This window comes from Gossypium hirsutum, chromosome A05 (assembly GCF_007990345.1).
Source record: "Gossypium hirsutum isolate 1008001.06 chromosome A05, Gossypium_hirsutum_v2.1, whole genome shotgun sequence".
In the NCBI taxonomy this organism is placed as follows: domain Eukaryota; kingdom Viridiplantae; phylum Streptophyta; class Magnoliopsida; order Malvales; family Malvaceae; genus Gossypium; species Gossypium hirsutum.
Window position 1 is genome coordinate 98,155,835 of NC_053428.1, and position 16,372 is coordinate 98,172,206.

Below are 16,372 nucleotides of genomic sequence, written 5' to 3' on the forward strand. Positions count from 1 at the left end.
ACTGCCTTACTTCGTTGTCCCAGGTTTCAGAGTGATAGGATCTATTCTCGAGCTACTTGCGTCCTTACCTTTTGGAAGAAATTAATGACCATTACGGGGATGAGCGAGCAGTGGGTCACGGCCAGAATTAAAGAGAAGGGTGAGTGCAAGTGCATTTTGTGGGACGCTTTGAAAGATTTGATTTTGACACACCCCGATGAGACGAAGAAGGTAGACATTTTTGCCTTAAGTTTGTATGGACTGATGGTTTTCCCTAGGGCTTTGGGATATGTGGACGAGGCAACCGCGGATCTTTTTCATCGACTCAGGAAAAGGGTCACTTCCGTCCTTGCGATTTTGGCGGAGACAGTCAGGTCCTTGGGGCATGTAGGAGGGCTAGTGCAGGCAGGTTTATAGGGTGTGCTCAGTTACTTTTGGCTTAGTTCTACAGTCACTTCTGGTTGATTGATAGCATTGTTTGTCAAGTTTTCTTTGAGAACTACTCCCCGTTGAAAGATATAGTAGCCTCATCTAGGAAAGTGGATGTGCTGGAAGAGAATTGGATAGCATTACTTTGGAATCTTCAATTGAATGATGTTGAGTGGAGAGCTCCATGGATGGTTCCTGGTGAGATACTTTATCGATGCGGTAGCTTTGATTGGGTTCCCCTGTTGGGAATTTGGGTGACATTGGTTATGCCCATTTGCTCGTGCTGAGGCAGCATGGATTGAGCGACTCATGGGTTGGCTCAAAATGAGTTTGTATACAGATGAGCCGATTACAAGAGGAAGGCTAGCAAGGTTTCTAGTGCTTGGAACAAGACTTGTCGATTGAAAGGAGTGGCCATTAATCCTGCTACGACACTGGAATATGTCGAGTGGAGGAGTAGAAGGATTAACGATAATGTCCCTATGACAAAAATGGAGGAAATTCGACCAATAGAGGAATATCTACGAGTGATACCCTCGGAGCTTGATATCATGAAGCAAGAATTTAAGAGAAAGAATTTGGAACTTGAAAAGAAGATAGAAAAGATTGAGGAGGAGAAGATGTACCTGAGTCTAGATGTTGACCTGCAAAAGAAGGAGGTTGAAAAAGTTAGGAAGGAAAAAATGAAGGTTGAGGAAGACCGAGATGATTTAAAAGAGGAGTATAAGAAGGCACAAGTATCTTTAAAGCGAGTGGGGTTTGGAAGGTCTTCGGAACAGTGGCAGAAAGAAGTTCAAGTGGAAAAAGCTAGAGCCGAGTATTGTGAGAGGAAGTTCCAAGAGATGCGGTTGCAGAATTTGGCATTAGAGTAAGAGAATAAAGGGTTGAAGACCAAGGTAACTGAGCTTGGAAGATCCCTTCGTTGGCATCGAAACCATGATCCTATGGTCGAGTTAAAGGAGCTAAAAAGAAAGGTTGAAGATTTGGAAGTGGCATTGCATAATGGTGAACTTCGGATTGAGTAGCTCGAGGAGTAAGAAGATTGTATAAAAGGAGAGCTCCATCAAGTTAAAGGTTAAGTCAGAGACAGGGATTACGTTATTGGGGAAGCTATAGCCCAGATCCGAGAGATTGCTGTATATGTTCGAGACTTAACAGTACGAGCTGATGCGTTGAGTATGATGTATGAGTCAGTGTCTGATAAAAGTCGAGAGTTAGCCCTTTTATTAGATAAAGTTAGAACTTTGGGCATTAGGGCAAAGGCGTATATGTAATCCATTTGTATGTAAATATATTCTTTTTCTAAATAAAGTTTTCTAAATGAGATTGAATCGAGATCGATGCCTTTTTGCATTCATGCATTTGCATTACATCACATCATATGTATTCAAAGTTATAGAAAGACCTTAATTAGTTAAAGTTTACTTCCAGAGAGAGAGGTAGAAAAGAAAATCTAAAAATCACACATCCTTACGGCACTCGCACTAAAACTAAGAGTATGGATCAAATGTTCGAATAATGGCAAAAGGATATGCAAGACCAATTGCAAGAGCAGTTGGCCAAGATGCAGAATGACATGAGGGAGCAAATGCTAGAGGCTCAGAGGAATATGATGGCTGAAATGGCTCAGCTGCTAAGGGCCACTAATAAAGGGAAAACCCCCATGGCTATCACTGGTGAGGAAGGTGAGGATCATCCTTCGGGTTTTACTCCGCCTTATGTGCCACTGCAAACCTAGGCACCTCCTAGAAGGCCACTGTCACTGTAAGGCCTCAACATTGGCCAGTTGATGCTAGAATCCCCGTGAATTTCCCATCTGGGTCGGGAAATAATTTGGGCAATAGCCCTATCAACCCTATCACTCCTGATTTGGATATGATGGAGAGGGAAAGAATGGCAACCGAATCCTCAAAACAGTTGGAGGATCGTTGTAAGTGGTTGGATGAGAAGTTTAAGGTTTTAGAAGGCGTTGGCAATCATCATATTGATGCCAAAGACTTAAGCTTGGTCCCAAACTTGGTACTTTCTCACAAATTCAACATGCCAGAGTTTGAAAAGTACAACGGGACTATTTTCCCAGAGGCACATATAACAATGTTTTGTAGGAGAATGACTGGGTATCTAAACAATGATCAACTATTGATCCATTATTTTCAAGACAGCTTAGTAGGAGCAGCGGCTAGGTGGTACAATCAGTTGAGCTGTGCAAGAATCGGTTCATGGAGAGATCTTGCACAAGCCTTCATGCAACAGTACAGCCATGTGATTGATATGACGCCGGACAGGATCACGCTTCAAAACATGGAGAAAAAAGCCTAACGAAAGTTTTAGGCAATATGCACAACGATGGAGGGAGGTGGCAATGCAAGTACAACCACCACTGTTAGAAAAAGAGACCACCATATTGTTTATCAACACTTTGAAAGCGCCGTTCATCACTCACATGATTGGAAGCACCACGAAAAGTTTAGCGGATATAGTTATGGCAGGAGAGATGATTGAGAATGCCATAAGGGGCGGTAAAATTGAGGGGGAAACGACTAAAAGATCGGCCCCAAGGAGAAAAGACAAAAAGGTGAATAACATGAATAGTCTCAACTTGAGGACAATCATAGTTGGTCAACCCAAAGCAGCTGCGGTCGAGCAATAAAGTACTCAAGGACAGGAATCAGGCACAAGACAAAATTTGGAAAGGATGCAATTCACGCCTATCCCTGTGACGTATTGTGAGCTTTATCAAAGTTTATACGATGCACATGCCATTGCTCTATTTCACTTGAAACCGCTACAGCCACTGTACCCCAAATGGTATGATGCAAATACTAAATGCGAATATCATGCGAGAATACCGGGGCATTCGATTGAAAATTGCACTAGATTCAAGAAGGCCATGGAGAGGGTTATCAAGATGGAGGTTGTGAAATTCGACAGTACCCCTAATGCTGAAAACCTGTTACCAGATCATGGCAATCAATGAGTGAATGCCATTGATGAAACTAGGGAATGAAGAATCAAGAAAGATATTGCTAAGGTGAAGACACCCATGAAAGTAATATGGGAGGAGATGGTGAAGAGAGGTATATTGACCTTTGGAAAAGGTAGAGAAAGAATAGGGGACTATTGTGAATTCCATGGAGAGGTGGGTCATATGATCCAAAATTGTGAAGAGTTCAAGGCCATGGTGCAAGTCTTTATGGTTAACAAAGAGCTACAGATTCTTGAGGGTAGTTCTTGCAAAAGACAAATATGTGTGCTGGAAAACGAACGACAAAGAATCAGCCGACCAAGAATTATTATTTTCTTATCGGGGAATAATGAAGTGGGGGCGCAAACCGGGACCAAGGTCGTCATCTATAAACCCACTCATTTCCCTTATAAGGATGACAAGAGGGTACCATGGAGCTATGACTGCAGTGTAACAGTACCTGAGGGGGAGAGTATATCCAGTGCGTCTAGGGGCGTGCAAAACGAAGGTTTCCGTACACGAAGTGAGAAGCGTTATGATGGGGGGCATCAGAGTGGAGCCCACGAAAACAAAGGATGTTGACGTTGAGAAGAGGAAAGAGGTTGAAGTGCTTGTCAAGGAGCCGGTAAAGGAGGAAGAGGCTAAGGAGTTTCTAAAGTTCGTTAAGCATAGCGAGTATAGTGTGGTCGAGTAGTTGCGTAGGCAGCCAGCGCGTATATCAGTATTAGCCCTACTTTTGAGTTCTGAGGTGCATCGGGATGCATTGTTGAAGGTACTTAACGAAACATATGTCACCCACGACATATCCGTTAACAAGTTGGACCGGTTGGTAAATAACATCAGTGCTGACAATTTCATCTATTTCAATTATGATGAAATTCCACCTGGGGGCATAGGGTCAACCAAGGCCTTGCACATCACTACTCGGTGCAAGGGATACACGCTTCCAAGTGTACTCATTGATAACGGGTCTGCTTTGAACGTCCTTCCATTATCCATATTGAACAGATTACCCATTGACAGCTCGCATATGAAAAAATGTCACAATGTGGTAAGAGCCTTCGATGGAACTGAAAGGAAAGTGATGGGACGAATTGACATCCTTTTGGAAATTGGGTCAAATACATATGAAGTTGATTTCTTGGTGATGGATATCAAGCCCTTCTATAATTGTTTATTAGGGAGACCATGGATACACTCGGCAGGAGCGGTGCCCTCCTCATTGCACCAAAAATTAAAGTTAGTGATAGATAGACGATTAATAACCATCAATGCGGATGAGAACATTATAGCAGCAGTCACTAGCAATGCCCCTTATGTCGAGGCGAATGAAGAGGCTATTGAGTGTTCTTTCCGCTCTTTAGAAATCATCAATGCAACCTTCATTTTGGAAGGAAGTGAGGTGCCGGTACCCAAAATGTCTAGAGCCACAAGGATGGCCCTGCAAATGATGATGAGGAAGGGAACATTGCCAGGAAAAGGACTAGTAAGACAGTTGCAAAGAGGGGTTCAAATCCCAAAACTGATTGAGAAGAAAGATCGCTTTGGTTTGGGCTTCAAGCCAGACCATAAGCACCGGAGGCAAGAGATTGAAAAGCGCCAAGCGAGAAGAAAGGCGCGTTTGAACAGAGGAGAAGTGGAGTGGGAACCGATGACATTCCCATCTATATCCAAATCCTTTAAGTCAGGAGGGTTACTAGTAGAAGAAAGTCATCAGATTAATGCTGTACACAATGAGGGATTGGAGCAAGGAAGCCTCGAGGGTATTCGCCCTTACGAACAGGGGAGCTCTCTGAACAATTGGACTGCGGAGGACCTTCCTGTAGTCTTTAGGAATTTTTCAGAGTAATTCTCGAGAATGTTTGTTACTATAGGGCCTAGGAGTAGTAAGATTACGTTTGTGAAAAAAGCTTATGATTATCTATTATTATTTTAATAAAACATAACTTTATTATCAATTTCGACTAATATGGTTTCTTTTTATCAATCAATATTTCGTTAAACTTTTTCAATTCTCATTTTTTCATTCATAGTACATAAACAATCATTCTTAGATTCATTCATTCTTTGTATATTCTTTCATACCCCCACAGGTCCCTAGATATCAATGATATGAGCACTGATACTGCAACTCCTGATTTCTTTTGCGAGCAAGACATGTGTTTAGAGGAATCTCAGGATTTTGAAGATGTTCAAGATTGTGATGTGTCTCTTGATCTGTTAAGAATGGTAAAACAGGAGGAAAAAAGAATTATGTCGCATGAGAAAGAGGCAATAGAAAATGTAGCCCTTGAGGAAGGGAAGGAGTTGAAAATTAGAACACTGATTACCGAGGACACAAGGCATGGTCTGGTTGAGTTGCTTCGAGAGTTCAAGGATATCTTCGCATGGTCATATCAGGATATGCCGAGATTGAGTACCGGCATTGTAGTACATCATCTTCCGATAAGACAGGATTGCAAACCAGTCCAACAGAAGTTGCGGAGAATGAGGCCAGACATTATTCTAAAAATAAAAGATGAGGTTAAGAAGCAGTTTGATGCAGGATTCTTACAAGAGGTCAAGTATTCCGAATGGGTAGCTAATATTATGTCGGTCCCTAAGAAGGAAGGGAAGGTACGAATGTGTGTTGATTACAGAGATCTGAATAAAGCTAGCCCAAAAGACAACTTTCCTTTGCCGCATATCGACACTTTGGTAGACAACACGACGGGACATTCATTGTTTTCCTTTATGAATGGTTTCTCGGGGTACAATCAGATAAAGATGCATCCAGAGGATATGGATAAAACCACCTTCATAACCTTGTGGGGCACTTTTTGCTACAAAGTAATGCCGTTTGGATTGAAGAACGCAGGGGAAACCTACCAGCAGGCCATGGTGAACTTGTTTCACGACATGATACATAGGGACATTGAAGTATATGTTGATGACATGATTGATAAGTCCCGAACAGAGAAAGAGCATATGGAAGTTTTGATAAGACTATTCTTGAGGTTGAGAAAGTTTCGGTTGAGGCTCAATCGGGCAAAGTGCACCTTCGGAGCTAGATCGGGAAAGCTATTGGGTTTCGTAGTTAGTGAAAAGAGAATAGAAGTTGATTCAGACCAAGTCAGAGCAATACGAGAATTGCTTCCACCACAAACTCAAAAAGAAGTTCGAGGATTCCTAGGAAGGTTGAATTACATCGCTCGGCTCATTTCATAACTAACTGAGAAATGTGATCCTATCTTTCGCCTCCTCAGAAAGCACAATCAAGGTACTTGGGATGAGGAGTGCCAGAATGCTTTTGAAAAGGTCAAGCAGTATTTGTTGAATGCTCCGGTATTATCTCCACCTAGCCCAGATAAACCGTTAATACTGTACTTGTCAATGTTCAATAATTCTATGGGATGTGTGCTTGGTCAGCATGACGAATCAGGGAAAAAGGAGAAGGCAATTTATTATCTCAGTAAGAAATTCACTGACTGTGAAATGAGATATCCACCAATAGAAAAGTTGTGCTGTGCACTGATTTGGGCAACTCAGAGATTAAGACAGTACATGCTATACCATACCACTTGGCTCATCTCAAAGCTTGATCCATTGAAATATATGATGGAGTCAACAGCTCTAAATGGGAGAATGGCGAGATGGAAAATTTTGCTTTCAGAGTTTGATATAGTCTACATAAGTTAGAAGGCTATAAAAGGAAGTGCGGTAGCAGACTTCTTGGCCAGTAGGGCTCTAGAGGATTATGAGCCATTGAACTTTGATTTTCCAAATGAGGAGTTAATGTGTATAGCAACGACTGAAGATTCTCCTTGGAAGCTAAATTTCGATGGGGCTTCTAATGCAGACGGAAATGGAATTGGGGCAGTCTTGGTATCCCTAAGAGGCGATCATTACCCGTTTACGTGCAAGTTGGACTTTGATTGTACGAATAATATGACTGAGTATGAAGAATGCATCATGGGACTTCAAGCAGCTATAGAGCGAGGTATAAAAACCCTAGAAGTATATGGAGATTCTGTGTTGGTAATTTATCAGCTTAGAGGTGAATGGGAGACAAGGGACCCTAAATTGATCAATTATCGAAAGATAGTTTTGGGGTTACTTAAGGAGTTCGATGACATCACCTTCAATTATCTCTCACGAGACGAAAATCAGATGGCAGATGCTTTAGCAACCTTGGCCTCAATGATTGAGGCGAATAAAGAGGAAGAGATGAGACCAATTCAAATGAGTGTGTACGAGGCTCTAGCTCATTGTTGTAACATTGAGAAGGAAGAAAAGGACGATAAACCTTGGTATCAGGATATATTACGATATGTGAGAGATCGTAAATACCCTGAACAGGCCAATGAAAATGACAAACAAACTTTGAGAAGGTTAGCTTGCGACTATGTCTTGGACGAGGATTTCCTGTACAAGAGAAGGAAAGACCAAGTACTTTTGAGATGCGTCGATGATGTGGAAGCTAAGCTAATTTTAGAAGAAGTTCATGAAGGTGTATGTGGGACGCATGCAAATGGGTTCACGATGGCAAGGCAAATCATGAGGTTTGGCTATTATTGGGCCACTATGGAAGGGGACTGTATCAACTATACCAAGAAATGCCATAAGTGTCAGATTTATGGGGACAAAATTGAAATACCACCTTCTCCTTTGCATATTATGACTTCTCCATGGCCTTTCTCCATGTGGGGCATGGATGTCATCGGACCAATATCACTGAAGGCTTCGAATGGACATCGGTTTATCTTCGTGGTAATTGACTACTTTACAAAATGGGTAGAGGCCGCTTCTTATGCAAATGTTACTAAGTCAGCTGTGAGTCGATTCTTGAAGAAGGCGATAATTTGTCGGTATGGAATGCCTGAAAAGATCATATCCGACAATGCATTGAATTTAAACAATAAAACGATAGCAGAGGTTTGCGACCAGTTCAAGATTAAGCATCACAATTCTTCTCCCTATCGTCCAAAAATGAATGGGGCAGTAGAGACCGTCAAGAAGAACATTAAAAAAATAGTGGGGAAGATGACTGAGACCTATAGAGATTGACATGAGAAGTTATCGTTCGCACTCTTGGCCTATCGAACATCTGTCAGAACCTCTACTGGGGCAACCCCATTCTCGTTAGTTTATGGGATGGAAGCAGTGTTACCTATTGAAGTAGAAATACCGTCTCTTCGAATTTTGACGGAGATAAGGTTAGATGAAACTGAATGGGTTCAATCCCGATATGACCAGTTGAACTTGATTGAGGAAAAGAGGCTAAGAGCCATTTGACATGGTCAGATGTATCAGAAGCGAATGATGCGAGCTTATGATAAGAAAGTTCGACCAAGAGAATTCCACGAGGGAGACCTTGTACTGAAAAAGATCCTTCCTATTCAAAAAGACTTTAAGGGGAAATGGATGCCGAATTGGGAGGGGCCGTACATCGTGAAGAAAGCTTTCTCTGGCGGTGCATTGATCTTAACGGAAATGGATGGGAAAAGTTTACCCAACCCAGTAAACTCAGACTCAGTTAAAAAATACTTTGTCTAAAAGAGAAGAGAATCCAAGGTGAAAACCCACAAAGGGCGCTTTGAGGTTTCGAAAATCAAAAAAAAAAGAGGAGAAAAAAAAGAAAAATAGAGAGGCCAAGGTGAAAACCCGCAAAGGGCGCCTTGTGACCAAAAGGGTTTTGAGTTGAAAACCCGAAAGGGCGACTTAAATTTTGAAGCATCCGGTAATCTTGCTCAACAAAGAGTGAAGAACGTTGCATACTGGGGCATCGACAGAGTACTTTGAATCTTCTAAACACATGCCTTCATGAAGTTGATGTATAAGTGCTCAAGCGGCGATATCTAGGGCATCTAATTTTTGGCCTGTTTGCTATTTTTAGATTTTTTTTCTTTCTCTCTTCTCAAAGATAAGCTTTCAGATTAATTTCCTTTGTATCTTTTTCGATAATTCATTCAAATCCAATTATTCTTAGAGATTTATTTATCTTTCATTATTCTTTAAGTATGTTGCATCGAAATAATGATAGATGAACTAAATATGTTCACAAACGAAGTTTTGCGCATTACTCTGGAATTTCTAGATAATACAAGAAACTAAAACAGGACAATTTTTCGAGAAATTCACATAAGTAAGGGATGAAAGAACTCGAGGAATTTCTTTCTTCCAGTCCAAAAGGAAAATGAACAAAACCAACGATTCAATTCTAAGGAAAGATTATCTTACAGACATCCTTAGTGGATCGTAGCATTAGAGGAAGGGTACAGGCCTACAGGCTGAGCAAGAATAATACTTTGAGAAAAGAAAAGACAAATGAAGGAATGAGTGGTGACGTCTAGGATAGGGGTTATGTTCACAACATTTTACATCATAATATGTTTAATTAGGAACATTTGACTCACTTCGATCATAGCATCCTAATCCTCAGGCATAATCATTCTACAGGTTATCAAAAACGACGTGCCTTAATATCCTAAGCAGTAGGGTAATAGGCCGCAGCATAGCAGATCTGGCTGAAGCAAGATCCAAGATGATTTGGCATCCTTGTGCTTACAAGGAACAAATTGAAGACATAGCTGATTTGGCTTTCACGTGCGTACGATGAAGCAAATCTAAGATAATTTGGCATCTCTGTATTGTCAGAGAGCAGATCGAAGTTTAGCGTCTCCATATTCGACGGAGGGCAGACACATAGCAGATCTAACCTTCAGATGATTAGAATGAAGCAGATCCAAGATGATTTGGCATCCTTGTGCTTACAAGGAACAAATCAAAATCATAGTTGATTTAGCTTTCACGCTTACGCTGAAGCAAGTCTAAGATGATTTGGCATCTCTGTATTGTCAGAGAACAAATCGAAGTTTGGCGTCTCCATATTCGACGGAGGGCAGACACATAGCAGATCTAACCTTCAGATGATTAGACTGAAGCAGATCCAAGATGGTTTGGTATCCTTGTGTTTACAAGGAGCAAATCGAAAACATAGCTGATTTGGTTTTCGCGTGCTTACGCTGAAGCAAATCTAAGATGATTTGGCATCTCTGTATTGTCAGAGAACAAATCGAAGAAGCAGATTTGGCGTCTCTGTGTTCAGCGAAGAGCAGATCAAAGATATCAACATGACAGTCATAAGTTTACAAGTGGCAGATTGAAGACCAGGATTTGACAAGGCCGGACAAATTTGGTCTTTCTATGAGTCTTTGCTCAATTCCTATTACACAGCAATGAGCAAAGAGGGGCAGTTGTAATAACCTAAATTTTCCCGGGCCCATAATTAAACAAATAAAACCAGGAATAAAAGATAAACAAATAAATGTTTATTACAGTCCATTTACAATACATGGCCTACTAACCCGTAGGCCCAAAATCAATTGGCCTAAACCTTATGCCCAGTTACAACCTAGCAAGCCTAAAATTACCCAGCAGATCCATTTACACCCTCGACCCAAAGCACACAAAGCCCAAACGGCCCAAGATGTTAACAGAATACGGGTATGAGAAACCCTAGGTGCCGCAACCATCCTAAAAGACGCGCCTTTTCAAATTGCGCCGTTCCAGAAGCCACCGTCAGCGTCGTGGTTCCAGTCCCTATGTCACGCCGCAACCGGCTCATGGATCATGACCCACCGCCGAAGATTGTGTCATTAACCTGCAAGAAAATGAAAGAAGCAAGCAAATCAAGAATCAGAATCGGGGTTTATTTTTATTTCTAAGATTTATTTGTAAACAATATAAATGGATGTAAAATACGATGTAAAAAGGGGAGATTTTTTTACAGAAATAAAATACATACAGATATTACCCACAGAAGAAATAAGAAACAGAGTTTATTTTAGAAGGTGATTTTTTATCTCATATTTCGTTTCTTTTCTCTTTTCTTAGACGAATATACAAACTGTTTTTTTAAAAAAACTAGTAACATTCAAAAGAAAAGGAGTTACCTGTGGAAGGACGAAGGTTTTTAAACCTTCAGACCATCGCGTATGACGGCGCGTGAGGTGCGTGTGCAGGCACTACACTGTAGTCGGAGACTGAAGGCCGGACTATCCCTTCTCTCATTTTCAGAGAATTTTCAAGTTTTTTATTAAAGTGGAGTACTAAAATGAATTTTGGGTTAAGGTTTTAACATTTATAGTCCTACGAAAATGGTGTCGTTTTGGCTTAGCTTGATAAGCACTAAAACGGCATCGTTTCAACAGAGAGGATCCGCGTGTTGACCCGATTACCCGGGGAGGATCCGCGTGTTTTTGTGAATTGGGTAAATTGCCCAATTGATCCTTCCTCCTTTTTAATATTTACAATTTGATTTTATGTTTATTCAAATTGGCCCTAACTTCTTACACTTAATTCAATTTAGTCCTAATGGCCAGTAGAATTTATTCTGGGAAACGACGTCGTTTTTTAGGATTAGGACTAATTACCCAGTGAGTCCTCTGAATTTAACGCGCATTTGAAATCAGGCCCAGAATTTATACTATTTTGCAGATTAACCTTAGATTTTCTAATTAAATTCAATTTTAATCCTTTTTATATTTTAATTTACTTTAAATACTTTATATATTTTTATAAATATTAGTTATATATTATTGTTATTATCCAATACATTATTTTATCATATATTTTATCTATAAATTATATTATATTATATATTTTATTTTATATATTTCTTTGTATATTTTTATAAAATTGTATTACTATTTACTAAATTTGTAAATGGAAAATAAATTTTAAAAAAATTATTAATAAATAATAGTATATATTATCCTTATTTATAATAGTATTCATATTCCATTTATATATATTACACCTTTTCTTTATTTATATATTTTATATATGTATATTATTTATTTTATAATATTCTTATGAAAATTACTCATATCCTATTTATTTTATAATATACGTATACCATATTATATTTCATTATAATTATTTATGAATTTTTATTACATACTATATTTTATTATTTAATATTCCTTATAATATCTATCTTTCTTATATTTTTATATATTATTTATTTTGTTTTTTTATACTATTTATTTTACTATATTTTATATGCAAATTACTTATTATATTTTATTATTTTATATTATATTTCCTTATATTTTATTCATATTATATTATTATATATAACTTATTTTAAACATTTTTTAATTTATATTTTAGGTATTTTTTATCAATAATTACTCACTTTATTTTATATTTTAATATATATATATTGAACATTTCTTTATATTATGTCAATATATTAGATGTTGGTCTCATAATTTTATTAAATGTTGAGTGCTTGACATATTATTATTTTATTGTATTTTTTTATTATATATGTGTCAAATTGTATATCATGCATCATTTTTATTATCAATATGTTTAAATATACGATGAATTACATGTTTATGTGTTTTTATCTATTCTTCTTAAATATATATCGTGTTTTATGTATATTTTACTTATTTAAAATTTGCCATGTTTCTTATATGTATATGTTAGTTAATGTATGATATTTATGCTATTGTACTTTTATTTACCTATTATTATAACATGTTATCTCGTATGTTATGTTAATATGCTCCTTCATGCATCGATTTTAAAAACGAGACTCTAAAGTTTTCAAAAAAAAATAAAGGCAATGCTTGGTGTTTGGAAATTTCGAGAATAGTAGTGCCCTAACTTACTGGGTTGCAATTTTTCTCGTTGAGTTCGAATAGTCAAGCACCCTTAAAGTTTTTAAAGTTTTCAAAATACGAGCAACTATCTTGGAATTTCAAAGCATTGCGTCCTAACTTACTGGATGTGGCGTTTTGTCATTTCGAGATAGAGATTTTCAAAAAAGTTAGTTTAGTTTAGAATGTATTAAAAATATTGTGTCTTAACTTACTGGATGAGATATTTTGATTCGTTTGATACAAGTGAACCCTAATTTTTTAAAATCAAAATATTCTAAAGAGGATTGCATCTTAAAATTTTTAAATTTCCGACTTTAAAGACATTTGATAATTAATTAGGTACCAATTTTTGGGCGTTACTAGGGTGCTAATCCTTCCTCGTACGTAACCGACTCCCGAACCCGTTCTTTTTATTTCGTAGACCAAAACTAATGATTTATTGGTGATCCAATCATACCTAAAAAGATTGGTGGTGACTCCCGTTTTTGTTTTTCTTAAAGTCGATTCCCATTTTCCAAAACTCGATTTAAAATTAGTTTCGACAGCTTAGATAAACGTCCCGCAGGATCAACCCACCACCTATTAGTCCATGGCATGGTTTACCATGTATGTTTGAAGTATGTGTATGTTATGTGAGTTTCACATGGTAACCTCTTATGGCTCAATTTTGGCAATTGGACCGGGAACAGGGCGTTATAACATGCATCAACATAAGAGGCATGGTTGACTCTATATTGACATTTTCAGCCTAGCCACCTATCCCACTTCAAACGGAGCCTATCACTCAGGCTTAAAGGAGAACACTATCATAATGTGAACACTATCATAATGCGAACACACTTCCAAGATAATAAGGATTCTATTTCGGTTTGACTACCTCATATTGATAGAATCCCATAATTTGCGACTATGATTATCTATTCCGAATGCTTATCTAGCCAAAGTCATACCAATGGACAAGGAGAGCTTTCCTGTAAATACCTTAAAAAGCATTGAACAGGGGATCGACCTTTGATCATCTTAAGGTTACTCTGAACATTTGCCCTCTCAACCAACCTATTCTCTTGTTATTGTTCCGACTATCGACCTTTACAGGTGAACCAGCCTCCATAGCGCCACCTTATCCTCCTCCTTTGTTTTATATTGTACCAACACAACTTAACAAGGAGATGTAATTGCTCTAATCCTAAATAGTTTTTGTCATATGATTATCCAAGAATTCAAGATGAAAATTTTCATCATGAATTAAGATGCGGATAATTATTATATAAGTTATTTCTTTGATATTCAAAAATTTTTCTAGCTTGAACCTATGAATCAACAAGGAAATGCAAAGAGCATATATAGATAAAATTAACTTGCTTGCTCGTGGTCCAAAAGTAGTAAGGATACAGAGTAGTTTAGTTACATGCTTTCAAGCTCCATGTCAAAACATGGTATAAATAAATACTTGAAAACTTAAAACAGTGGGTTATCGTAACTGCAAAAATTATTTATTCAGTATAGTCAACATCATCACCTTCGGGTCCTTCAGCATCGGGTCCATCGGCATCGGGTCCTTCAGCATCGGGTCCATCGGCATCGGGTCCTTCAGTATCGGATCCTTCAGCCTCGGATCCTTCAGCAGAGGGGCCCTCGCTAGGGCTAGCGCTGATGGGGCCACCAGCAGGAGCTCCAGAAGGTGAGGAAGAAGGGGCTTGTGAAGGGGCTGGTGAGGGTGCTGCGTCGGCAACAAATGCACCAACAACAGCCATGAAAATAAGGGCAACAACGATAACTTGGCGGGCCATCTTTCTTTGGGTATCGGTAGGTTTAGGCTTGTTTTACTTTGGTTTATTGATATAAAAAAAGAAGAGGGAATCAGGTGATTCAAAAGAAATGCAGTAGTTTCTCTAAGATAAATTAGAGAAAAGAAAACTGCGATGCTAATGAATGATCTGATGATATCGAGAAATGGGGTTTAAATAAATGGTAACAAGAGAAACAAGGCAGATCAACAATTTGTTTGACCGAGTTTCATGCTTTTTTTTTTTTTTGTTGGAAGAAATTCAACCTTTCAAAACCTTACTAACAAATCATTGTTTTGCTTTCTTATTTTGGGACTTCCATTTTTTACAAGAGTAAAAATGCCTTTTTTTTTCCTTCTAAAATGTAGCGTAAACCAAATATAGTATAATCAACAATTTTTAAACTTCCAACAAAACCTTTTGAGCCGCAGACCTCGATATTTATGAGATGTCCAAATTATGATATCCAAACTCAAGAAAGTTATCTTCATTTTTAAAAAAATATATTTTGTAGCTTAGTATTACAAATATATATTTAAACTTATATAAGTTATATTAAGAATTCTATTATCATAAGCGTGTTAAAATTACATTTAATGTTTGTAATTGTGTGTTTAAAAATAATATTCAATAAGTATATTCGAAATTAATAAATATGTAATATGTATAAAATTTAAATAAAAATTAATTTAAATTATAAATAAAATGAAATTTAAATAGATAAATATATTAAATTAAGAATATTAAACACTTTAATTATTTATAATGTTATCGTTATTCTTTTCGGAATGGTATCAAGTTGATTTGTGACACTAACTCAATCAATGATATTGTCAATACATACAATCAATAAGAGTGAAAAAATTTGAGTAATAACATTGAAATATATATAAATATCAAAATAAATTTTACTTGAAGTGTTAAAGAAAATATTTTATAAATATTGGTGATATGTGTTTAAATTTTACTATATGCAATTTTTTATTGGTTTTTTTAAAAGTATAAAAAGGTAAATACTCTCGTGATAATATAATTTATCTATTTATATATGAAAAGGTATTTTTATACTTTTCTTAATTAAGTTGGGACATGGTTAGTGGTGACACCAACTCAATCAAATATTTAAATATTAATATAGACATTGCTCCATTTGTTGCATATCATTTCTTTTTTCTTGTAAGTATTTAGTACAAGAACAAACCATTTAATTGCTTACTATTACATTTAAAAAAAAAGTAAGCTACCCCATTAATCATTTTAAAATTAAGTCGTTTCTAATTTGGTCACCCTCATTTTTTTTATTATTTTTTATCACAGCCGCTAAATTGGTCATTCCTCTGTTAAATTGAATGAAATGCTCTCATTTCCCTTTTTTTTATTTCCTTTATCTTTAATTTTCTTTTTCTTTCTTTCTTTCTTATTTTTCCCATCTTCTCTCTTCTAACCAAGAAACCCTAGTTGCAGCCTTCTTAAAGGTGTTGCCATATGGTCTGTCGAACCACCATTGGCCAGCACTGTCCTGTCAATGAATGATGCAAAGGGACGCTTCTTTTTTC

General features: G+C 37.4%; 1 protein-coding gene across 1 annotated transcript; it reads right to left on the minus strand.

The window, feature by feature from the left end:
* Nucleotides 1-10,668: 10,668 nt before the first annotated feature.
* LOC107961480 (classical arabinogalactan protein 11) lies at nt 10,669-14,970 on the minus strand. Its single transcript, XM_016897600.2, has 2 exons — nt 14,549-14,970; nt 10,669-11,015 (listed from the first exon to the last, which is right to left on the minus strand). Exons 1-2 carry the CDS (start codon nt 14,817-14,819, stop codon nt 11,011-11,013), a joined length of 276 nt encoding a protein of 91 aa, XP_016753089.2. The 5' UTR covers nt 14,820-14,970; the 3' UTR covers nt 10,669-11,010.
* Between the last annotated feature and the right edge of the window lie 1,402 nt (nt 14,971-16,372).

Excerpts from the sequence above, each read along its gene's own strand:
- LOC107961480 (XM_016897600.2), bottom strand. The coding sequence starts at position 14,819 with ATGGCCCGCCAAGTTATCGTTGTTGCCCTTATTTTCATGGCTGTTGTT.